Genomic DNA, 25,777 nt, shown 5'->3' on the forward strand with positions numbered 1-25,777 from the left:
AAAAAAAAAAAAAAACCTCTAAGCCCACTGAAGAAAATCAAAGATAAAAGAAATCTTATTAGATTCCCCAAAGAAAATGCAGAAAGCTCCAAAGAAGAAAGAATCAGACTGATAACAGACTTATCATCTGCAACATTAGATTCAATATCTGAAACCATATTTTGAAGTGTAAAGAAAAAAACTGCAGTGAAAACTTTGGATCCAGAATCCTGTATATGTTTATTTATGTATATATGTACATACATATTTTTTTTTCCCTATGAGGACATTTTATGTGCCAAGTCCTGTGCCGGGTGCTATGGGAAATAAACAGATTACTATGCCAAGGCCTTGCTACCAAGAGGGAACACAGGGATAAGAAAAGTACTGAGGTGTAATCTCAGCACTTTGGAAGTTCGAGGTGGGTAGATCACAAGGTCAGGAGATCAAGACCATTCTGGCTAACACGGCGAAACCGTCTCTACTAAAAAAACAAAAAAATTAGCCAGCATGGTGGTACATGCCTGTGGTCCCAGCTACTTGCGCCGCTGAAGCAGGAGAATTGCTTGAACCTGAGAGGCAGAGGTTGCAGTGAGCCCAGATGGTGCCATTGCACTCCAGCCTGGGTGACAGAGTGAGACTCCGTCTCAAAGAAAAGAAAAGAAAAGTACAGAGACAACTGTTATGGAAGGAAGAATGTGGTATATGCAGTAAGTGAGATATAAACTAATGCTATGAGGTTCCCAAGGAAGGAGAGGTTCCATGTGGCTGGCAGTATCAGAGAAGACCTCACAAAGACTCCAGCCTTTGTGGAGTGAAGGGCTTGGTCAGGCTGTGATAATTAGTTCATTATCCTTCCATCCAAACCAGCTCTACTACCCTCCCGTTACCCAGGCAGCAAATATGGGAGTCAGCTTCAAATCTTTCCTCTCTCTCAACTCCTGCATTAGGATAGGCTAAGTTGGTGTGACAAATAGATCCAAACACGGGTGGAGTTAACACAACAGAAATCTATTTCATGCTGGAAGACAGTACTGGTAGGGTAATTCCGTCATAGAGGATGCTTTCTGTAATGCAGCCATTTGGAAACACATGTTCTTTCAATATCAGGCTCCACCATACCCCAGGGCAGTGTTTCCCAAACTGTGATCCACAGACCAGCAGTATCAGTATCTCCTGGGAACTTACTAGAAATGCTCATATCTGGTCCCACTGCAGACCCAGTGAATCAGAAACTCTAGGAGCAGGGCCCAGGAATCTTGTTCAACAAACTTCCAGGTAATTCTGATGCTCACCAGGTTAAGGACCACTGCCTCAGGGCTTTGTCAAGTCTGCAACCAGCTGGCAGAAATGGAAAAAGGGCATGGAGGATGAAAAATGACTCTCTTAAAAGCCCTGGCCTGAAGGTGGCACACGTAACTTCCACTTCTATTCCATCAGTGAGGACTTAGTCACATGGCCTCATGGAACTGCAAGAGAGGCTGGAAAATGTAGAATAGCATGTACCCAGGCAGGGAAGGGGGGACAGCTTTGGGGGTGACAGCTGGCATTCTCTATCATTCTTCCCAAGTCCAGTTGTTCTAATACAAATTGAGACTGATCTGTTCCTTCCCATCCCACTGATGCCTCTCTGATTCACGCCTCCCCCACCTCTCATGGACATCCACAGTGACTCTTAAGCTGGTACCCTGCCTCCAGACTCTACTCTGTCCACTCTATCACTACCCACCAAGGCTCAATTTCATGAAGCTTGTGCCTCCTCAGAGTGCTGGGGCAGAGAACCTACCGCCTCACTCTAAAAGCCTTAAAGGGCTCTCTTTCTCCAAATCGCTTCTCAGGCTGTTCCTTCTTCCTGGCTAGCCTCCTTCCACCTGCTGCCTGATGAAATCCTACTCACCTCCTCTGATGTTTCCTCACCCTCCAAGTTAGAATCTTCCTCTAGACCCTCACAGCATGGACTTAATTATATCCTAATTCTATTTAGGACTGTTTCCAGAATAGATTCAGTACCAAAGTATTATTATTTTTAGGGTCTGATTGCTCCATTTGGGATGTCTTTTATTATTCACGAATTTACTCACATATCTATCCATTTATCCAAAAAATAATTCTTGGGTGGCTTCTATGTGCTAAACACTTTTGGATAGGTGGTGATACAATGGCAAACAATAGAAGTGTGGTCCCTCCCTCCTGGGAGTTTATGTTTAGAGGTTAGGGTTCTTGATGAGCAAACTGACAGTACCAATATAGTGTGAGGAGTGCTAGGTTGGAAGAAGGGTCAGAATATTATGGGAGCATGAAGGAGAGGGGAAAAAAGGTACTCCAAGTAGAGGCAAGAGACAACATGCTATTTTCAGGAAACTTAAAAGTGTATATCCTAGGAGACTTTAGATTAGTCCCCTCTTCTCTCAACAGAACTACACCTACTTAGAGAGGGATTGAGTGGACGCATAAGAAACTGGAAGGACTTGTTGCCTTGTGTACTTGCCAGTAAACTCAGTGGGCCTCTGTCAGAGATGGCTGAGGAAATTGGATTCTTTAAAGTATTGAAAAGTTGGGTTGTTGATAAATGGCATTAGATCAAGCTTTGATTTCACTTTGGGTACACAGCTAGAGTCTTCTTCTGTGGAAATTTAGATTTGAGATTGCCATATTTGTTTATATAGATGCACCTCAAACTTTATTTTGTTTTCTGCTTTGAGGAGGAAGAATGTGATAGGTTCCTACTTCCCTTCCATTTTCTTTCCACAGTGGGTTGTTGTAGTTCCTGCTTAGAAGGCTCAGAAAAAGAAACTGTAGTGAAAAGAATGGCTGTTCACTGAACATTAAAAGGGAAGATAATTTAAGTACTGTTCGTAGCTCTTCATGCAGCTCTCAGGAGTTCTCCAAAGACTGAGATTATTGGGCAACCATCCCAAGTCTCTTGTCTCCCTAAAGAAAGAGCCGTTAACCTGAATAATTCTGACCAAATATCCCTGTCACCACTAGGGAGACACACACGAGTTTGCTAGTGAGAACATTCCTACTTCTGAAATAAACAGGGAAATTATGCAAGTAAAATAGTTCTGAATTATGAAGCAGAAACCATTTGGGTGAAGCATTTCTCAAAGTGCGGCAACATTTCAAATAAAGAGACAGACTCTAAGGGAATAAGGGATGGGAGGGAAGAGCATGAAGGAAAGAGGTCTAGGATTGTCTCATAGTTGTCATCCAGCAAGTGAGCGTGCCTGGCTTTCTTCGAAGCAATGTGGAGGCCTTAGGGTATGGCAGGTGTGATAGACAAGGCCACAGGAATATCATAAATGTCTTCAGAGATTTCTGTGCAATGTGTTCAAGAGCCATAAAAGTAGCTTCTTAGAAATACAAATGTGAAACAGGTTCTCTTCAGATGATTTTAAGCTTTGAAGATTTTCGCACATTCCAGCTTTGTTCTCAGATATCTCCAGGGGGCATTAAAAATGTCATCCTATATAAAACTATGTATGATATTTTTCTGAAGTACCACTTTTGAAATACTCCATTGCTAAATTAGACTGGATCTTGGCATGCAATGTGGGTCATGGTCTTGGAGGAAAGAAAACCTAATTTCTAACAATGTGTATGATTATATAGGCATATTATAAAGTACAAATTATTTACCCATGATAGAAACCTAAATATTAGGAAATCTATTATAGTAGGTTTCTTAAATTTGGAATTTGTGTAAATTTTCATTGAACAATAGTATAAATTGTAAAACAATTATGTAAATCTTACAAAATGCATTTGCCATGTTTCTTTTTTTCAAAGTCAACTCAGTACGCGGTTTTCATACCCAGTTAATTTTTATTTCTATCTTAAAATTATTGCTTGACTTATAGCCCATCTACTTTCCAAAAAGTTTTGCAGTAGTTTATAATAGAAACAGGAAAATGAGCTTCATAAAAAGGACCAAAACCAGGAAGCAAGAAATAACGAAAAGGTGAGGAAAATTAGCAAAACAACTGTTAGCTTTAAAAGTTTATTAAAATCTTATTAATAGCTGAAATTTTATGTGACCCAGTTATTTTGTTGAGTTTCCAGCATATCAATGATCAGAGAATGTAAATATTACCAGGTTTGACTTGTTGAGAATCAAGGCTAATCAGGTACCTGGGACTCCTTAACAAATAAATGTCCCGCTTTGGATGGACACTTTCCCATTTTTAATCTATGAAAAAGGAACAGTATTATGTGTGCCTGGTGAGCACAAAGCTAAAATTAATTCATTGCATATTAACCTTTTGGCATCCTCTGATACAGGACTATGGAATACAAGGTAGTACAGATAATGAGTTATGACTCACTAGGAAAACAGCCACTCTGCTTATCCATATCTACGTCTAGTCCATGTCCATATTTCTAAATGTTTTATGAAGACTGTACTTATTAACTGATTTTTTTAAAGGGGGAAAGGACAAGGAAAGAAATTTCAGGTACCTAGAATTTAAAATGAAATATGGCCAATTTTGGTTGGGTTTATGGCAATGCCATGATAAGAGGCTGGTTAAAGGATTCCATTCCAACAGATTTCTGAAAGGTAAAATCTAGCCTGTCTTTCCATTTTCTCCCCAAAATTTGTAGGTTTGCTACCCTCCCTTATGACCTGGCAAAGTTTAGAAATCTTAACTTTCTTTGAGGAAAACTGGCTCTTTTCCTCCTCGGGAGCAGGGCAAGCAGTACCAAACTGATCAGTCTATTTGACATGACATTGGGCTGCAATTCTTTAATGTCATCTAATGCAAAATGTTAAGCTCCTACTCTGTCCCATCGGGCCACCGAAGGGTTCTAAAACCTCGTTTATGATGTCATTTTAAGTATTCCCTCCTTTGGCAATGACAATAAAAGTTAACTATTAAACTCATGTTTTCAACTTCCCACTATGGTTCCCTGCAACACAAAACCAGCAAATTAAATCATTGAGATACTAGGATACCTAATGAAATAAAGGCAAATTCCTCATAAATGGCCCTAACTGTAGAACATCTGGCCTGCCCAGCTGCATTTTCTCTACATCAGTTGAGGATGTAACAAAGATAACTGACCCTTAGTCTTTCCAAATAACAAAAGCCCAGTTATTCTGAGGGCAGCTAAACTGAGTGGGATAGGATGGACACTTCAGCCCTGCCACAGAGTTTGCAATGACTCATTTACAGAGCCTCAGAGGTGTCACTGCTAGTGAATTCCTCCTCCTCCTCCTGTCTCTGCTGCTTCCTTTTCTTTAAAGGAATGGAATCACGAAAAATAAGCTGGGATTGGAAATAGATTGTTTACTCTTTTTTTTGGATCACAAAATCAAATCTTAGCTTGCTGCTGGGACTTTGGACTCCCTCGTTCATTCATTTGTTCATTCATTCAACAAATATATATTTCGTGTCAAATTTTTACCAAGTCCTGGGAGTATAGACGTGAAAACAAGAGGCATAGTCACTGCCTGCATGGTACTTACATTCTAGTGGGTAAGAGTCAACACAGAAGTAAACTGCCAGGTAAAGGTATAATTTCAAATGGTCAAAGTGCTATGTGTGAAAACAACAGTGTGCTAAGAAAAGTATAAAGAGAATCTCTGACCATAAACTAAGATGGGTCCCCACTTTATACTTTTTCATAGCACACTGTTTTACAGGGAGCTACCCACATAGAGGCTGGGGAGGGAAAAAGAACTTTCTACGCGATGGGGAAAAGCATGTGCACAGGCCTGAGGCAGCAAAGAGCTTGGCATAGTGGGGACTGAGACGTATATATAATAAAAAAGGAAGAGAGTGGCAAGAGAGGAAGTTGCAGAGATCAGCAGAGGCTAGATTATGCAGCAACATAAGAAGGAACTGATTCATTTGCTGGCCCTAGTCAGTTCTATCAATCAGATTTTGACCATGGAAATATTAGTAAAGTGTAACTGAAACAGATGAAGTTTCCAACTTCAGTAGGTTGGCTCCTTAAACACAGCTGTCTTAAGGATAGATGACAGCCAATGACGGAGGTTGCAGCGAGCCAGGATGGCGCCACTGGCACTCCAGCCTGTGGGACAGAGTGAGACTCTGTCTCAAACAAACAGACAAACAAACAAAAAAAAAGATGATAGCTAATGAGATACCTAGAGATATAGGTAAATGTCAATATATAGTCTTCTTTCCCTGTCTCAGTCATGAAGGTTACAGGAGATGCTTATTTAGTAGCAAATACTGTCAAGCAACATTGTCCAAATAGAACTTTCTGTGATGATGGAAATGATTCCTATGTTGGCTACCCAAAACAGTAGCCATTAGCCACCTGTGGCTATTGAGCACTTCAAATGTGGCTAGTAGAACTAAGAAACTGAATATTTAATTGTATTTAGTTTTAACTAATTTAAATTTCAATGGCCACAAATGGCTGTGGGAGAGGGCAGAGCAGATCTAGAATCTTGACACACTTAAAGAAGCTTACAAACAAAAGGTGTAGGTTAGCTCAAAACTTGAGCAACATCTGTGGTGGTTCACAGAATCCTCCTAAGGAAAAGATTAAAGCAGTGGTCCCCAACCTTATTGGCACCAGGGACTGGTTTTGTGGAAGACAATTTTTCTACAGATTGTAGAAGAGGTGGAGGGGGATAGTTTCAGGATGAAACTGTTCCACCTCAGATCATCAGGCATTAGGCTCTCAAAAGGACCATGCACACTAGATCCCTTGCAATGTGCAGCTCATAGGGTTCATGTTCCTATGAGAATCTAATACTGCTGCTGATCTGACAGGAGGCAGAGCTGAGGTGGTAATGCTCGTTTGCTCACTGCTCACCTCTTGTGTGGCCCAGTTCCTAACAGGGCCACAGACCAGTACTGGCCCAGGGGTTGGAGACCCCTGGGTTAAAGGATTCAGTCCAAGATATGGAAAAAAGGGTACAGCCAGGTAGTTTGGGAAGCACTCTGAATTTTCACAAATCTGTAGCAAAATCTCACAACTTCTGGTTTTTTTTTGTTTGTTTGTTTTTTGTTGTTGCTGTTGTTTTGAAACAGGGTCTCACTCTATTGCCCAGGCTGGAGTGCAGTGGCGTGAGCAAGTGGTCCTCCCGTCTCAGCCTCCCGAGTAGCTGGGACTACAAGCACACGCCACCACAACCGGCTTTTGTATTTTCTGTAGAAACAGGATTTTATTATGTTGCCCAGGCTTGTCTCAAACTCCTGGGCTTAACCAATCAGCCCACTTCAGCCTACCAAAATGCTGAGATTACAGGCGTCAGGCACTGCACCTGGCTAACTTCTGATTTTTTAATTTTTTAATTTTTTTTGAGCAGAGTCTTGCTCTGTTGCCAGGCTGCAGTGCACTGGGGCAATCGTGGCTCACTGCAGCCTCTGCCTCCCCAGTTCAAGAGATTCTCCTGCCTCAGCCTTTGAGTAGCTGTGACTACAGGCACACGCCACCATGCCCAGCTAATTTTTGTATTTTTATTAGAGAAGGGGTTTTACCATGTTGGCTAGGATGGTCTCGATCTCTCGACCTCGTGATCCACCCGCCTTGGCCTCCCAAAGTGCTGGGATTACAGGTGTGAGCCACTGCACCCAGCCCTCAACATCTGATTTTTAATGACCCTTAACATGCAGGATGTGTGACAGGAGGCAGTATGTTATAGAGCCTTGTTACTCAAAGCATGGTTCACAGACCAACCACGTTGTCATCATTTGGAAGTTTGATATAAAGGCCTTACTCCCAACCTACTGAATCAGAATCTGCATTTTTAACAAGCTCTCCAGTGATTCAAACACAAATTCAAGTGTAAGAAACATTGCTATGGCAAGGGTTTAGGGTTGGGCAGATCTGCATTCAAATTCCAACTCTGCCACTTACCTGAGCAAGTCATTTAACCTCTTGGGCCTCAATTTTCTCACCTGAAAAAGGAGATAATACTACCTACCTCAGAAGGTTGCTGTGAAGACTGAATGGGTCAATGTATACAAGGAAATTAGTATGAGATCTGGTTAATGTTGGATGATCATTCATTCATTTATTTGACAAATCATTACTGACTGTTTGTTATATTCGAAGCACCCTTCCTGTCCTGTGCTTAAAACCCCTTCCAAAACAAAACAACCTTGGGGAAGAAGAGTGTTTTGTTGGGGATGGGAGGGGAAGAAAATGTTCTGCTGTAGCAATTTCAATACTGTAAGGTGACCAACAACTGCTCCTCTTGGGATCTTTATTGAATTCTCAAATATCAGGGACTTCTACCACTATTCTCAGACCTTTAAATAAATAGAAATGTGAGGAGGGGAGGGAAGAATAAGAGAAAAATATGGGAACTGAACAAATAGGGAAGATTTGCTATTGTTTCACCAACAAAAAGCATTAGAGTTGTCTTTAAAACTAAGAGCAAAATGTAAGCTGCACAGATTTTCTTTTATTAGTTTCCTCAAAAAAAAGAAGCAGCAGCAGCAATTCTCACTGGAGGTCTCACTCATAGGAAAGGGAATTTAAGGGGTGTTCTTTTCTGCTCCCTAGGCAAAAAGGGTTTCTCCCCAAGCCAGTAGGTGTTAATCTGCTTAAGCCTGCCTGAGTGGATGTGTTAGATTGCTGGCACATGGCCATTTAGGGGTTTTGTTCCCCAGACCACAGGAGCCCATTTTTCCAAGAGTTCCACTAGCTTTTTGTTTGATAACGTCTATTCCTAACAGCATTTACTCCTTCAACAACAAATTCAATGGAACAAAAATTTACTGAACACCTACTATTTGGCATACCCTCTGCTGGGGATACAGAGATGAATAAGGAACAGTTGCTGTGCTCCAGGGGCTCACACAAAAGTAACCTCTGTTGCAGTCTCTCAGGTGATGGCTATTATCATGACTTCTTCCCACTGCTTGAAAAAAAAATTATTTGGCTTCCTTGGCAGCCCCATTTAAATATCCACTGATCTCACTGTGCTCTCCTGAGGTCCCAGAGGCTTCAAGGGTTAATTACTTGCTTGTTGTGGCTAGTTCATTGTTTTCCCAAACTTCTCACCCTCTTCAATTCCAGTTCCAATTGTAAACTTTGTTTAACGTATTAATGTTTTTCTTTTTACAGAGGCAATACACATTCATTACAGAAAAATATAGATAAGTAAAATAAGGGAAAAAATTTTAAAACCCTCCTCAATCCCACCACTCAGTGATAACCCATTTTAATAAAGATGGCATTTTAAAAAACCATAACAGCTATATAGTTTCACATGAAGTTCAAAACTTAGAGGAGGACAATTATGCATAATCCAGTCATCTGAGTCATGATCATTTTGGGGATCTTCCCTTCCAATTTTCTTGTACTTATAAATCAAGCCTAACATGTCGCCTGCCAAACTCATCATCTTTTGGGGGACGAATATGGAGTAGATGTGCAAAGCAGGAAGGGGTACTTTTAGCCCTGCTGGTAAATAAGGACACTAGTAATTTTGTAGAAAAACATGCTTAGAAATTTGCCGTAATTGGTTAAATTACTATTGCTATTCAAATATTTCATCCCTGGTAATAGAATTTCACCCAAGAAACTTGCATCTCTTCCTTGGGATCTGAAATGAGAGATACAGAAATATCTATTTTAAGAAAGTCTCATGTAAGAATATGAATTTATAATGAAGTGTGCTTGAATACCATTAAAAGCCAAGCTCTCTGACGTATATTATCTCAGTTAATCCTCACAACAGTCCTGCAAGATAGATATTATTACTCCCATTTTAAAGATGATGAAACAGAAGCTCATAAAGTTTCACAGGCTTGCCCAAGATCTTATAGCTAGTACATGGCAGAAGCAGAACCCAGAGCAAAGAGACATAATAGTAGAGAGTAGAAAGCGTGTGGGTCCCACCTACTCAGTCTGGGACCTTGGACAAGTTATTTAACATTCTAAATTTCCTTCAACTGGACTTTTGTGTGATACCATTAGCCTGCAGTTAGTGTTGACAAAAGGAACCATCCTTAGAATCAAGAGGGAGTCCATTGTAAGAGTGTTGAGGACATTGTTGAACCGTTCATAATTGCCCCCTTAGGAAGGCATCTGAAAGTACCTGCTGTTTGCTCTGAATTTGGAGGACAGTATACTCCTGAGCAATCGTCAGTCTTAGTGTTCCTAACTAGTCAGGTTTCCAAGAGCACTGACTCCTGGAAAACTCAGATCTAGGTTTAGAGTTCACATATAGGAAGAATTTGGGCCTTTGGCATGCTTCACCTCATTCTGGATTGCACTTTTCACCTCCAATTCTGCTTTTCTTTCTTCTTTCATTCCTACTTCCATTTTATTGTCTTGAATCTTTTGTATTGCTATACGCTCTCTTAAATTCTTTTGGATTTAACCCTGTTTCCTCATCTACAAATGGGGGATAATGTTCTCTTAAGGGTGTGTGGCAAGCACTCAGCACAGTGCATGGTCTGTAAGATATGCTCAATAATGGTGTCTCCTTTCATACTCTTGAAATAAATCTTTGTCACCTCATTACAACAATGGACATCATTTGTATTCCAAAAGATTCTTCAGTTTATGAAAGGGCTCACCAAAGGTTCTTTTAATAATAAGCCAATGTATTTAAAATAGGATACCACTTCCACATTCCTTCAAGGGTGTTCCTTACTGAGTCTCTGTCACATAACTGGCACAGCGCTGATCCACCAACTCTGCTTCCTCCTACTACTCCATGTCAGCGCAGCTCCTCTCATGCTATTTGCAAAGTCCCTGGGATGGAATGGACTAATTTTTAAAATGAAAACCTTTCCTTTATCTTTCCAGAGGAATTTTTAGAAATGGTCTGCTGCAGAAAATACAGGATCAATTATTCTCTTTTACTTCACCTTAAAAATGTCCTCCCTTATAGTCACTAATTGATTTATGTATATACATGCATTTGATGATCCTGTCATATGATTTCATGGCTTTTCTCATGCAAAGACCCGCTTATTATTGGACATACTTAATGCTTTTGCTGGGCTGGGGTTGAGAAAATTAAAAATTTAGATATCCGCTTTTTACACATAAAAAAAAAAAATGTCCTCCCATAACAAATTCTTCAGTTTTCCATATACCTAAAGGGGGATGTTGAATCCCATTCCCTCTGCCTTCTAAAATAAGCTTAATTATTTCCACCATTAACATATTTTAAAATTTATCAGAAATTAAGTTGTCCGATTAGTTTATTATTGCTATTAATGATTTCTTAAATTATCATTAAAAAAATTCTAGCCCAGGTGCAGTGGCTCATGCTTTTAATCCTAGCACTTTGGGAGACCAAGCTGGGGGGATCACTTGAGACCCGGAGTTCAAGACCAGCCTGGGCAACATAGTGAGACCCTGTGTCTATAAAAAATTTAAAAATTAGCTGGGTGTGGTGGTACATACTTGTGGTTCCAACTACTGGGGAGGCTGAGGTGGAAGGATCCCTTGAGCCCAGGCGGTTAAGGCTGCAGTGAGAGCCATGATCATGTCATTGTACTCCAACCTGGGTGACAGAGTAAGACCTTGTCTCAAAACAAAACAACAACAAAAAACTAACCATCTCATAAAACACTAAGCATTTAATTTTGTCAGGTTTTTATCCCCCAGTCTTTAGCACTTTCCAGGTATCCAATTAAATTAAAAACTAAACAAAGGGAATTCATAATATGCATGGAATAGGTCACTGTCCAGGTCACTGTCTAATAATCTTCAAAAAGACCTGAGCAGGCAGAGCCCAATAATCTACTTATGTTTTCCTAAAGCAATTTGTTGGATCCTTAACACCTGTTGAGTTGAGTACTGAAAAGTTAATTTGCAGTGCCTATCTGGGCTACATTTCCCCAGGCTTTCCTTTTCTTTCTTGCCTTCCTTTCTTCCTGTCTTTACCTTTCCTTTTCTCTCCTCTAAAATTTTTGTTGAGTCTTTTGGCGGCCAGGCTCTGTACTAAGCACTGGGAATCCATTGGTGGCCAAAATAGGCCAGGCCCCTACTCTCCTGGTGCTTTCTTTCTGGTGAGGTGGCCATTAATCAAATCACATTCACTGATGGATATAGGATTACAAATTGGGGTATGCACCACTTAGGCCTACAGTACAGTGAGGGATCTGGCCTAGTCTGGGATTAGGAAGAGGACAGCTTTTTGGACTGTGAGAGGAAGAAAGAGTGGGTAAAAAAAGAGAATGGTGAGGATTCCAGGCAGCAGAAATAGCATGTGCAAAGGCCCTGTGGTGCTGGGAATTGTGGTACTCTGGAGATAATGAAAGAAAGAGACTGTGGCTGGGCCAGATAAAACAAAAGACAGGGAATGGGGGATGCCTCTGGTGAGCTCAGCAGAGCCAGAGATACATGTCTGGTTAAGATTTTGGCCTTCAACTTAAGAACAAAAGGAAGCCACCAAAGTGGTCTAAGGAAGAACAAGGGATGTGAGGACTGTTAATGACTGAGATGTCTTAATTTGTCTCTGCAGGAGCAATGCAGTCATACACGTGGTCTCTAACATACACAGTGACGACGGCTGCTGGGTCCCCAGCTGAGAACTCCCAACAGCTGCCCTGTATGAGGAACACTCATGTGCCTTCTTCCTCTGTCACACACAGGATACCAGTTTATCCCCACAGAGAGGAACATGGGTAGGTAACTTTCCAGGGATGCTGCTGGACTTTTAAAATTTGATCTGAAGAGTCTGAGTACAGCAGCTCACACCTGTAATCCCAGCACTTTGGAAGGCTGAGGTAAACCTTAAGGTCAAGAGTTCAAGGCCAGCCTGGGCAACATGGTGAAACCCTGTTTCTACTAAAAATGCAAAAATTAGCTGGGTGTGGTGGCTATAATCCCAGCTATTTGGAAGGCTGAGGTGAGAGAATTGCTTAAACCTGGGAGGTAGAGGCTGCAGTGAGCCAAGATCGCACCACTGCACTCCAACCTCAGTGACAAAGTGAGACTCCATCTAAAAAAAAAAAAAAAAAAAAACAATTGATATAAAGAGGGGTTTCCTTAGCAGTTATTTTCTCAAAGAACAGGAAGGGTGCTACCCTGTGCTGAGTTCTCGCAATGTCCTGAGCACCATATTGTGTAATCCCCACAAGAACCTGGGTAGGTAGGTAGGTAGGTAGGAAGGTGTTAATGACCCCATTTTACAGGTGAGGGAATTGAACCTTGTTTGGTTATCTTCAGTTCCCCAAGGTCACACAGCTGGCACATGGCGGGGCCCAAATGGAACAAATGTCTGACTCCAAAGCCTGTGTTCCTCCCTCTTTACTCCTTTAATGCCTCAGCTGAAAACCCCTTTCAGCAGTTCCCCTGTGTGGCTCCTTATGCACTTCGCAGACTTACAAAGCTTCATCTTAGGTCCAAGTCTTCTATGACTCTGTTTAGAGAAGGGCTTCCCCACCTGAGGGCTGGAGGTCCCTTTAGGGCTGCAGTTATTCACAGCATTCAGGGAATTCCCCATAGGTTTCAGCAGTGCTTTATGCCCTGGATAAATACATCATTTGTTTTGCCCATATATATATTTTTTTCAAATCTGTGGCATGATGTTGTTGTGATGAATGAATTACAAATCCATATAAAAGTGTGACCTCAACCCTACTGGCTCTTTGCCATTATGCATTGTCTTTATCAAAAGACACTAACCTTACAATGTCTAATGAGCAGTGATCTGAAAAACACTTGTGATATTAAAGAGATCCTGGCTGGGTACAGTGGCTCATGCCTGTAATCTCAGCACTTTGGGAGGTTGAGGCAGGTGGATCACTTGCAGTCAGGAGTTCGAGACCAGCTTGGCCAACATGGTGAAACCCCATCTCTACTAAAAATACAAAAATTAGCTGGGCATGGTAGCGCAGGCGCCTGTAGCCCCAGCTACTCGGGAGGCTGAGGCAGGAGAATTTCTTGAATCCAGGAGGTGGAGGTGACAGTGAGCCGAGACTGTGCCACTGCACTTCAGCCTGGGGGATAGGGCGAAACTCTATCTCAAAAAAAAAAAAAAAAGATCCTACCATGTGGTGCAGTGGGCCTCACCTGCAGCTGCTCACAGGCCAGGTTCCTGTGGGGGAATATGGGAAGAGGAAGGGGAGGACCTCTCAGGTCCCTTCCACACAGTTGGCCCAGCATAACACAGCATGGCGGTGCCCTGATGGTAGGCACAGGCCTGGATGTTGGTGTGCTTTTCCATAGGTTCAAGTGTCCTGAGCATTCAATCGGGCAGCCATTATTTTCTCAGGAGGCCTTTGAGAGTATTTCCACACATTTAGAATAGATTCTGAAAAAACTGTTTCTGAGAGATTTTTGATTCAGAAGCAATAGCAGAAAAAAATACATAGTCATAGGTCAGCATCTTTGCTATAAAGATGTTACTAAGAAGGACAGTGATAATAATAAACTATGTCTACTAGGACTTTGTTTTATAGAGTGTTCATACAAACAATCCTCAGAATGACCATGCGCAGTGTTTTTATGGATGTAAGAAACAGGGTCATGAGAGTCACACGGCTAGAAAGCAGTGGATTCTGGCTTAGGACCAGGGTCTTTAATGCCTGTTTGACCACACTATGGTGTCTTCCCCCAGGAGACAGCTTATAGAAGCCCGCTACATCCTTCCCTATAATGGGGAAGGAGAGGCCTGAGTAATATAAAAATATGGGCTGGGCACAATGGCTCATGCCTGTAATCCCACCACTTTGGGAGGCCGAGGCGGGCAGATTATGAGGTGAAGAGATCGAGACCATCCTGGCTAACATGTTGAAACCCCATCTCTAGTAAAATACAAAAAATTAGCTGGGCATGGTGGGGCACATCTGTAGTCCCAGCTACTTGGGAGGCTGAGGCAGGTGAAGTGCTTGAACCTGGGAGGCGGAGGTTGCAGTGAGCCGAGATTGCACCACTGGACTCCAGACTGGTGACAGAGCAAGACTTTGTCTCAAAAAGAAAAAAAAAACACCACACACATAAATCTCACAGTGATTTCTTTTTTGTTTTCCCTATTTGATTTCAGGATACAACAACAGAGCTTTTAAACACAACAGGAGTAGAGGTTTCCATCACTAATGATGTTTGGCTCAGGGCTAGATTTCATCCCTGAACGCTGGCTAGGGGGTAAGGGAGGTATGTTCTAGGTGTTAAGGGAGAAGGAAAATCAACCTGGGGTTTTAAATTTATCATAACAAGGCCACAGAATGGAAATGGTAAGAATCAAAAAGAAGAGGCCGGGTGCTGTGGTTCACGCCTGTAATCCCAGCACTTTGAGAGGCCAACGTGGGTAGATCATCTGATGTCAGAAGTTTGAGACCAGCCTGGCCAACACGGTGAAACCCTGTCTCTACTAAAAATACAAAAATTAGCCAGGCGTGGTGGCACACGCTTGTAATTCCAGCTTCTCAGGAGGCTGAGGCAGGAGAATCATTTGAACTCAGGAGGCAGAGGTTGCAGTGAGTGGAGATCATGCCACTGCACTCCAGCCTGGGCAACAGAGTGAGACTGCAGCTTAAAAGAAAGAAAGAAAGAAAGAAAAATGGGGTTGGGGGTGGTAAAGGGGGAAAGAAAAGAAAAGAGAAAAAAGAAGAAAAAGGAAAAAAATAGATGAGTTTCATAAAAGGTGTCAAACTGATCTGTTCTCCTTGCTATTACTCACACTATTCAATGTGCTTGATGCATTTTAGATACACGGGAAGCTATAACTATGGGAGCTATGGCAACCAGCATCCTCACCCCATGCAGAGCCAGTACCCGGCCCTCCCTCATGACACAGCCATCTCCGGGCCACTCCACTACGCCCCTTACCACAGGAGCTCTGCGCAGGTGAGTCCGTGGTCCTGCTTTCTTGCCCAGGCCTTGGTATACTTGGTGCCAAATCTGGTTAACTTTAACAGTTCAAAAACTGTTATGCACACTGTTTGTGCAGCATGTGCGTCCCCAAGGAGAGGACGGTCTTTTCATCAGCATCATTTCCGGCCTCTGGTGGCTGGCCCACAGTGGGTGCTCAGCCAGCGTTCATGCTCCATTTGCTCTCTCACACCTGGTTGCTAAACAGTTTTTTTTTTGTTTGTTTTTTCATTCTATTCTCTCTTTATCCTCTTCATGCCAAGATCTAATCAGCTGTATGTCTGCTGCCCTTTTTCAGGCAGCTACCCTCACCCTGGGCCTTGGGTCTCCTTTCCCATCACCACCCTCTTGGTGTAGACATGAGGGCATGGAATCTTGTCAGGACTGGTCTCTCAACATCATTCTAACTGGTCTTGTCATGTCCCGTGTCTGCTCTTTTTGTCCAGCCCGCACATGTAATCTTAAGCGGAAGAATCCTCCTGAAATAGATCCCTTTTCAAATCATTCGCAGACCCCATATCTCCTTGGGCTCCTCACTCCCTAATAAGCCAAATCAGCCCTCTGTGGCCTGTGGGGAATAGACATTGTGGCTGCACTGGGGAAACCACCTCTGGACAGTCTCCTTGTCTAACACTTCCCTGTGCATTAGCTGTGATCTGACTGGTTGCCAAGTTCCATTCAATTCTGCGTCCTAAGTATCTCTGTATGCCCTCTGTCCTTGTCTCAGCTTAGGCCTTTATCATGTCTAACCTAGATGAAGACAGAAGCCTTCCTGGTGGTCTCTGTGCCTCTAAAATGTGATCCATTTCTGGTCCACCCCCTACACTGCAGCTAGAGGAGTCCTTAAGAAAAAAAGCCCAATAACCATGACACTTTCCTCATCTTTGGCGCATCATCACTTTCCAGGTCAAGTTCAATTCCTTAGTATGTCTCTTAAGACTTGTTACTTTTCTGGCCTACCCACCAACTCCCTCCCTGCCTCCAGCCATACCAGCCCTCGTACAGCTATCCTGCATGTGCTGAGTTCCTCCATGTCTTTGCAGATATTATTCCCTATGGCTGGGTGTCTCTTCCCCAGTCTCTTCTGCTGGTCATTCATGACAAACATCTTGCTGTCCTTGTGGCATTGCTGAAAGTACCCTCTTGCTTCCTCTTGCCACTCCCTGAGTTTCCTCTCTCAGTAGCATTTCCCACACCCTGTTATCATCACCAACTTTCCTGTCTGATGTGCACGGTGATCCTAAACTCCCTGAAGGCAAAGATTAAGTCTAGTATCCTCAGGTCACAGAATATGACACCAATCAGAAAGAGCAGCTACCTTTTCCTGAACACGTGCTGTGTGCCAGGCTCTGCACTGAGCACTCTCCACACCTCCTAGATAACCCCTGCAGAAGAGGAAGTGAGACTCACAGTAACCTGCCTGAGGATTTGAGCTCAGGTGGTGTGACTCCTGTCCAGGCTCTTAGGCACCACCCCCTGCTGCCTGTCAGATGTAGGCATTCACTAAGTATACAATGAACAGATGAGTACACGGGAGGTGGCATCAGCATGAATGTGCCGAGCATGCTCAGTCTATTCATGTATGGTGTGCTGAGCATGCTCACTCTATTCTGCAGGCACAGGAAGCTAGGGAGTGGCAAGATCAGAGCTATGATTAAGAAAGAGCGCTCTCAGGGCCCCCATAGAATGAACCAAGAAGAGGGACTGGTGGAGGCAGGGGGCTCTGCTCCAAAACACTTGTAGAAGTTTAGGAATGAGATGGCAGGACTGACATCCTAGGGTGGACACTGTAATTGCATCAGCTGTCAGCACAGTCTTGTCTCTGAGGGAGGGCACCAAGGAGAACGTATCCACAAGACATGGGCACTCAGGGCAAAGAGGTGTTTGTTTTGATTTCTATCTGTAGTACCAAGGGGAGCCCTGGTTTAATCCCCAGACAAGCCAAGAAGTAGATTCCACTAAATCACCATCTGGGGCATTCATTATAGGTTTCCAACTGCGTCACACAGAGATGCCAGCTCCTTAGGAGCTCCCTCTCTTGGGAGCACTCTGTGCTCCTCACTGTGATTCACTGCATGACTGAGAACTGCTGCAACAGCCTAGATCACTCCACACACTCTAAGCATCTCATTCATTCATTCGTTTCTCAACTGGTTCCTGGGTAACTACTATGTGCAAGCACTGCGCTAGCCACCAGGAGTACAGTGAGAAGGAGACAGAGCACGCCTGCTTTGGTACAGCTCATGCTCCAGTGGGAGACAGCATCATCAAGCCACAGCTCCGGGCATTGTCTTCACTCTTTCTTCACTTCCTCATTCCCCCTCATGAAATGTCAGGAGCTGGTTTTGTGGGGTGATATTTTTAAAGCCATTCCCATAAAAAGAAGCCAAGATCTCCTCAAAGCCCGTAGGGTCCCTGGTGATCAAAGACAGGTCTGCAAAATCTGCTCTGGAAGCCACAACAGCCCCAATGGGAACACTGTCATTTAATAGTTGGTCATAATAGAATGGCCCAAGGACTAAGCAAAAGCCCATGGAAGGGCCCTTCTAATGCAGACTAGGTGTGAGGGTTCAAAGAGTTGTAGGCCAGGCTCTTCGCCACCATGCCTTACGACTCTTAGATGAGTGCCTCTGACACTCCCCTCTGTACACACACACACTCTACACTTCATGGTTTATGCCTTAGTCTCCATCTGTAAAATGCGGTGGGAAGAAATTAATTATATCAGTCTCTACACAGGTTGATGAGCAAGGTCAGTGTTCAAAACATACCTGTCTGGGGGAAGGTACTGTCTAAAGACACAGTATCCTTTGTTTTGTTTTTCACTGATATTTATTCAGAGCACCATTCTAAGCATATTTAAATATACAGACTCACTTAATTGCCGTAACAACCTTGGGAAGAAGGCAGTTTTGGAGATAGGATCTCACTCTGTCACCCAGGCTGGAGTGCAGCAGCACAATCTTGGTTCATTGCAACCTCCACCTGCTGGGTTCAAGTGATCCTCCCATCTCAGCCTCCCAAGTAGCTGGGACTATAGGCACATCCCACCAAGGCCAGCTAATTTTTGTGTTTTTCTAGAGACAAGGTATTGCCATGTAGGCCAGGCAGGTCTAGAACTCCTGGGCTCAAGCGATCCTCCTGCCTCAGCCTCCCAAAGTGCTAGGGTTATAGGCATGAACCACTGCACCTAGACTTTTCCCTCGGTTTTTAAAGATGAATGACTGCCTCAGAAGGTAATGGGCCCTAGGCCATATATCTAGTAAGGGACAAAGCACACTCAGATTTGAGTCCTCCAGTTCTGAATCCCAACTCCAAACCAGCTGTACTGAATACTACTGTTTGGGAGAGTAGAAGGTAAATTCAAGAGGTTACTGCTGCTATTCTCAGTAAGTTTCAAGTTGCCAAAGAGAAGCACACCCACCAAGATAACCTTATTTCTTTCCTTTATTGGTTCTTTGGTTTAAGGTTGAGCATAGAGAAAATCCACTGCAGGGCTAATTAGTTTTAGCTTTCCAGAGCAGGGGTCAAGCTGTTCCAGTTCTGAGTAACTGAATATCACACTTCACTAAATCGACTCACCAGGGAAAAGGTCAGTCTGAATTAGAAGAAAAACTGCAAGTATACAATATAGTTGGAGAAATGCAATTGGTCATCAGCACAAAAGTAACGGAAACTACTGCAAATAAATGCAGCTAGGTGTGCCTTAGAGGGCTGACATATCTGTGAAGTGCAGTAATTATAGGCATCCTAGCATTTACATGCTCAAAATAAAAATTTTAAGTCATTTGTTTTCAAAATAGAATATATGCATGCCCTTGTTTACACTACTTATTTGCACCATATATGCTTTCTTCCTGGGTAATACAAAGGTAAACCTCCCAGCCCTGCTTAGATTCTTGTAACTTCTGACTTACTAAGTCCAGATGAATGAGGTTTGACAGTGTAGGGTTTGAATTATTTTGGAAAAACATCGCAACTGTGCTGCACTTGTTCACATCAAAGTAAGCTGCCTCTTTCCAGATTCCCCATTCCCAGGCCCGACCAAAAGGAGAAAATAAACCAGACCAAGTACATAGCTACAAAATATTTCTGAGCCTCATTCAATACATGTTCATAGAATCTCTACCTGTTGAGCAGCCATAGTGGAACTGTGGCCCTTGAGTTCAAAAGGCATTTGATCACACTTAGAGTGGAAAGCTGTTCCTTATTTCTCATCTGAAAGGCAAAGGCCCAGCCTTATCAGCTAATCACTGCCTCTCACAGAATGTCCAGCAGTCTGGCCCAAACCACCCAGGACCACTGGGTGCTACAAAGTTTGCTTAGGGCACTCTACTTTGGGATGGCATCTTGGGCCAAAAGAAAAAAAAAGTCAATCAACCATAGTGTTGTAAGATCTCTGACTGTAGAGCCAGGCTCCCTGGGTTCAAATCCCAGCTTTGCCTCTGATTAGCCCTGTTCCTCAATTGTCTCATCTGAAAAATGAGAATAATTATGGTATCTATTTCATAGGGTTGTAGTGATAGTCAAGTAAGTTAATAAAGGTTAGAACAGGGCCTGGCTCACAGTTAACACATTTTATTATCCTTTGTAACACTACAGTTATGATATTATTATATTTAGGGTAATTTTATAATTAAGATCTGTCTCCTTCACTGTCTAGCTCTGTGGAAACAAGGACCAAGTCCATTTTCTCTCCCCATTATATTTCCATGGCCTAGCACAGAGCTTGGCCCTCAGTGGAGGCTCAGTAAATACTTGTCAATGAAATGAATAAATGACTGGATCCTTCCTCTGGTACTAAGTTGTTGTATGACTGCAGTAGATCATTTACCTTTTTTGATCTCAGTTGTCTCATCTGTAAAACCAGAGGTAGAACCAGATGGTCAGTCACTAAGGCTCTTCCTATCATTAATCGACCATGACCCTATGATCGATTCTCAAAAGAACATTAATAACAGCTAACACATTTAGAAAACTTATTACATGGAAGTTCTAAGTGTTTCACATGTAATAACTTAATCCTGACTCTAAAAGCTTAGCAGCAGCGGGATGGTGGCTCACACCTGTAATCCCAGCATTTTGGGATGCTAGGAGCCTAGGAGTTCCAGTGGTAGGACCGTTTGAGCCCAGAAGTTCAAGATCAGCCTAAGCAAAGTAGTGAGATCTCATCTTTATAAAAAATTTAAAAATTAGCTGGGAGTGGTGGCACATACCTGTAGTCCCAGCTACTTGTGAGGCTCAGGTGGGAGGATCACTTAAGCCTGGAAGGCACAGGCTGCAGTGAGCTGAGATCACCCCACTACACTCCAGCCTGGGTGACAGGACAAGACCCTGTCTCAAAAAAAAAAAAAAAAAAAAAAAAGCTCAGCAGATGTGGACTGTCTGACAAAGATTTTTTGGGAGCTACATCCTTCTCCAGAAGAGGCTAAGAGAAGAGTCTAAGAGGCTGGTGGTGAGCCCTCTGGCAGTACTTTGGTGCAGTGAGAGCCGGCTTTCATAGGAAAACAGTTTGTGCTCCTGACTGGGCCACCTTTCACCCCTTGTTCAAGTAGCAGCTCATTTGGTAAAGGAAAGGAATAAAGGGCTCTTTCTTCCTTCTCCATGTGTAAGAAAGTCAGCCCTTGGTATAGAGAGTCATTCCTCAAAATAGATCTTCCTAATATGGTTCCAAAGAGACCAAGAGTCAATCACAGCTTAGATGGGCTTATGCCATAGGCATCTGATGAACGTTTGTGCGTGCAGGCACACACACGTGCTCACAGGCACCCCTCACACACTCCTCTCAAGGGGTGGTAAACTGGTGACTTATGTCCTTTTTAAAATCAGTAGCAACAGCATGTGATCTGATCCAGAGAATGATAACTTCCTGTTATAAGCCCTCAACAAAAAGTGCCTTATTCTGGACAGAGATCTCTGGACCCCCGGGGTTTGTGCCCAGCATGCTTATGGACCCTGCATGAAACCGGATGTAAAGTGTAAGAGGTGAGGCGGGTGCCATGGGCCAGCCTCTGCCACTCCCACCAGACTAAATAGAAGCTTCATTGGTCATGTTAATGACCAGGCCAAGGCAGTGGGCACTTCAGCTCTCTGGTCTTTCAATGGTCTCTTCACTACAGGGAAAACGAGTCACTGACTCATTTGCAATTAGCTGACCTAACAGGACAGAATTTTCCAGGCTGGATTCTGTGGTAACAGAATTTTATTGTCACATTAGAGATATTTTGAGCCAGTCTAATTTCCAGGCAATTACTCTTTTGAGTCTATGACATAACTTCTGAGCACAGCTGCATCGGGGGTCCCTGACTAGGCACAAAAGCCACACTCTCTCGGGTTCTGTGGGAAAGATCCCAAGTCCATTCTGTGACATTTTACCTACACGAGCTAAGGCAAGGGGGAGGACTCTGTCAGAACCAGCAAGCCGAGGCCAGGTGAGAATTCTAAGGCCCCAGAGCTCTGTCGGGGAGAAGGGAGCTTAATGAAGGAAGGGGATTAAAGTCTAATGGGCTGGCCTCCAAAAAGGGAGCACTCTCCCCTCCTGAGTAACTCGGCAGTGGCAGGTCATATCGATGTAGGGAAAGCATGCTCCCCAACTGGGTTTTTATGCTAGCTCTTCCACTAGCTTGCTGTGTGACTTTGGGCAGGACACTTGACATCATGGGGCCTGGTTTTCTCATCTGTACAACATGGGGTTGGCTCACAGGATTCGTTCTAGTGATAACGTCCCAACATTCATTCGCCAACTATTATTTAGCACCTGCTAGGTGCTGGGCACCGTGCCAGATGTTGGGAACATGATGTTGAACACAGCAATGCCCCAATAGGAGCATATAAATATGAGCCAATAGAAAGACCTAGCTGCCAGGCAGGATGGTAAGGCCCTGGCCCAAGAGGCACAGACTGGGGTGTTTAGCTTCTTGAGATAGGATTCCAGAAAAGTCTCTCCGAGGAGATGACATTTACGCTGAGATCTAAAGAATGACAAAAGGGCAGGCATGGCAGGAGCCAGGGATAGGGTGGTAGAGAAGGGTTCTAGGCAGAAGGAACAGGTAGGACAGAGTTCCCTGAGGTGGGAACCAGCTTGGCATGCCTTGGGACCAGAAGCGAGGCCTCTGTGCCAGGGAGAGCACCAGGAGGTGAGGTGACACCAGTTCACTTGAGAGAAGATCAGGTGGGGGAAGCAACCTTTTTGAAAAAGTAAGGATCCTTTTATAGTAATAGCTCCTAATGTTACCTGTTTAATACACCTGGGATCTTGTTTTTCGGGGCAGGGCCCATTCTTACTATGGTCTCTTTGGGATTTAGAGCAGTTCCTGTGCTAGAATTGGGATGTCACGGGACCAGAGGCCTGAGGGTCCACCACTGCTGCCACACAAACAGCATCCTGTAGGTTCCCATGATGCAGAGCACAGGTGTGTGCGCCAGTGTTTCTGATCTGATTTGGAATTAGGAAAGCCTTGGCGTGCTGTCCGTAGTCTCCTTGGCAACAGCCCTTAGTGCCTTCTCCCTTGAGTTCCCAGACACCACCTACGCCCTTCTCCCTCTTTCCTAACTGTTCTTTTGGTTGTGAAGTGGCTGTACTTTTGCTATGTAAGGCATGCCATCCTATGTAGGGGGAAAAATCCATCCCTCCCTACTCGAATTGGGATCCCTCTTTCTTGACCTCTGAATCACTCGTCCTCTTTGCATGCTTTAGGCCTAAGTGCCTTCCTCAGCTCCCCTTAGACTCCCACTCACAGAGGCAGAGCAGTTCCCTGTAGCCACCTAGACTCCAGGGAGCAGCCATTGTTGTCATAACCCCTTCTCCCTGCTGTCTAGGCTTCAGCCTGTCTGTCTCCCTCACAGGAGGCAGCCTCCCACCTAATCCCCTGGGACTCCACTCTCCAACTGTCAGGGAAGACAGATGGGGAGCAGAAGAATTCATACATTCACACACTCTCTCTCCTCCGTGCTGCTCTTGCCATCCTTGTTGATTGGCTCCTGGCCTTGTTGTGGTGGCCCTCAGCACGGCAAAGAAATCTTTGTTCTGACTGGCCTGCAGACTGGGAGCTCTAAAAGGGAGCCCATAACTCCTCCCCTTCCTCCCCTCTGATCCTACTAACAGGGGCTTATTTGCATAGCTGTCTTGGTAACAGAAAAGAATGTAAAAGAAGAAGCACTTCAGAGACACTTCTCTTATTCCTAATCCTTTCTAGAACTACTTCCCCTCTTCTTGTAGCTGCTAACACCTGTTCCTCTGACCTGTACAAAAGCTCCCCTTCCCTTTCCTCTCAATTGGTTTCTCTTGACTCCTTCCTCTACATTCACACCAAGCCCAATTCCTATTTGTGTATCTTCCAGGAGTTCAGTGAATGTGAACCAAAAAGAAAGATGTTCTCTAAATGATAAGCACTAATAATAACCTTTGAAATTGTTGACTTGCTTCCTCTTCAAAAGCCTGCTTTTATGCTGAAGTTCATAATTGAATTCAACTATAAAATGCTATTTTTAATAATGTCATTGTATTTTACTTGGCAGTGTTACACTCTTGGGTTGATGGACTAGGACCTATCACATCTCCATAATTAACAATAAAAGTCACTACCGTCCATCTGTACATCCATATTTATTTATCTGGACATGCAGTTACTAGTGTATGTTTGTGTGTGACAAACACACACACTTTCCTGTATTCCTGGTGTGGCTATTTCTCATTTTGGGTTTGACTTCCCAAGACATTCTAGATTAGGAACAGAAAGCCAGTATTCGCTTGAGAAAACACCAGCCCAACTCAGGCTATGAAATCTATTGCATTTCTCCTGTTCATTTCCCTAAGACCAAGGTTCAATTTTGTGGAAGTTCAGTGATTCCTCTCCATCAACTCTCATTAATAGCATCTTAAGAAATTTAACTTAAACTATAAACATGGCTGATATCGTGTATATGCAACTTCAAGCTAACTTTAACTTTGTGGAATTTCTTTCCCCTCAACAAGTACCCTTTTAATAGCCCCACTTCCCGGATGGAACCTTGTTTGATGAGCAGTACTCCCAGACTGCATCCTACCCCAGTCACTCCCCGCTGGCCAGAGGTGCCCTCAGCCAACACGTGCTACACAAGTCCGTCTGTGCATTCCACGAGGTATGGAAACTCTAGTGACATGTATACACCCCTGACAACGCGCAGGAATTCTGAGTATGAGCACATGCAACACTTTCCTGGCTTTGCTTACATCAACGGAGAGGCCTCTACAGGATGGGCTAAATGACTGCTATCATAGGCATCCATATTTAATATGAATAATAATAATTAATAATAATAATAAACCCAACACCCATCCCCCAGAAGACTTTATCTCTGTATGTTGTAACTCGTGGGTTATTCCTAAGTGTCCATTTTCCTAATGAACGTGAGGATGGGATTCAATGTGGGATGAATAAACTTTAGTTCAGAAACAGAACTTACTAAAAGTCAGTGGGATTGGGTTTCTGTAGCCAAGCCAGACTTGACTGTTTCTATAGAGCACTATCTTGGGCAGGCCATTCTGTGCCTTTTCCCTCTGTTCCATGACTTTGCTTTGTGTTGACAACCACTTCTAGTAAGCTACTGACTTTCCTGTTGACAAAATCTCTTTAGTCTTGAAGGATGGATACTGGAGACAGAATCTGGTTTGTGTTCTTGGATGGGCACATAATTTACCAAGAGCATTCACCTTGCCATCTGTCTGTCATCGTACTGTACAAGGAACAGCCCTCAGACATGTTCTGCACATCTCTTCTTCTTAGTGGTATCATCACTGCTTCCTGGAGCACCAGGGCTAAATGGGAAGGTATCTGGAAATTCTAGATTTTCTGTCAGACCCACATCTGTCACAGTACCTGCATTGTCTTGGAATGTAAGCACTGTCTTGAGGGAAGGAAGAGGTCTGTTTTGTATTGCCTTAAGTTGACTGAGGTTTGTAGGAGACCGGTTCTTCTACATACAAGGATTTATCCTAAGTTTGCACAATGGCTAGTGTCAGCAAAAGGCAGGAGAAGGTTTTTTTTTTTTT

General features: G+C 43.4%; 1 protein-coding gene and 1 long non-coding RNA gene across 5 annotated transcripts in view; one reads left to right on the forward strand and one right to left on the reverse strand.

Moving 5' to 3' along the window:
- Positions 1-25,771, forward strand: part of RFX4 (regulatory factor X4) — a 177,663-nt gene extending 151,892 nt beyond the window's left edge. For all 4 annotated transcript variants that reach the window (XM_017540861.2, XM_017540854.2, XM_037742972.1 and 1 more), the window contains 3 exons: positions 12,395-12,557; positions 15,585-15,723; positions 24,722-25,771. In XM_017540861.2, coding sequence (XP_017396350.1) covers positions 12,395-12,557; positions 15,585-15,723; positions 24,722-24,994 — 575 coding nt within the window. In that variant the 3' untranslated portion in view covers positions 24,995-25,771. The remainder of the gene's footprint in view (positions 1-12,394; positions 12,558-15,584; positions 15,724-24,721) is intronic.
- LOC119473098 overlaps positions 1-25,777 on the reverse strand; it is a 54,578-nt gene that overhangs the window by 12,852 nt on the left and 15,949 nt on the right. The window lies entirely within an intron of this gene.

Source organism: Cebus imitator, unplaced genomic scaffold (assembly GCF_001604975.1).
Source record: "Cebus imitator isolate Cc_AM_T3 unplaced genomic scaffold, Cebus_imitator-1.0 Scaffold8, whole genome shotgun sequence".
NCBI classification, from domain to species: domain Eukaryota; kingdom Metazoa; phylum Chordata; class Mammalia; order Primates; family Cebidae; genus Cebus; species Cebus imitator.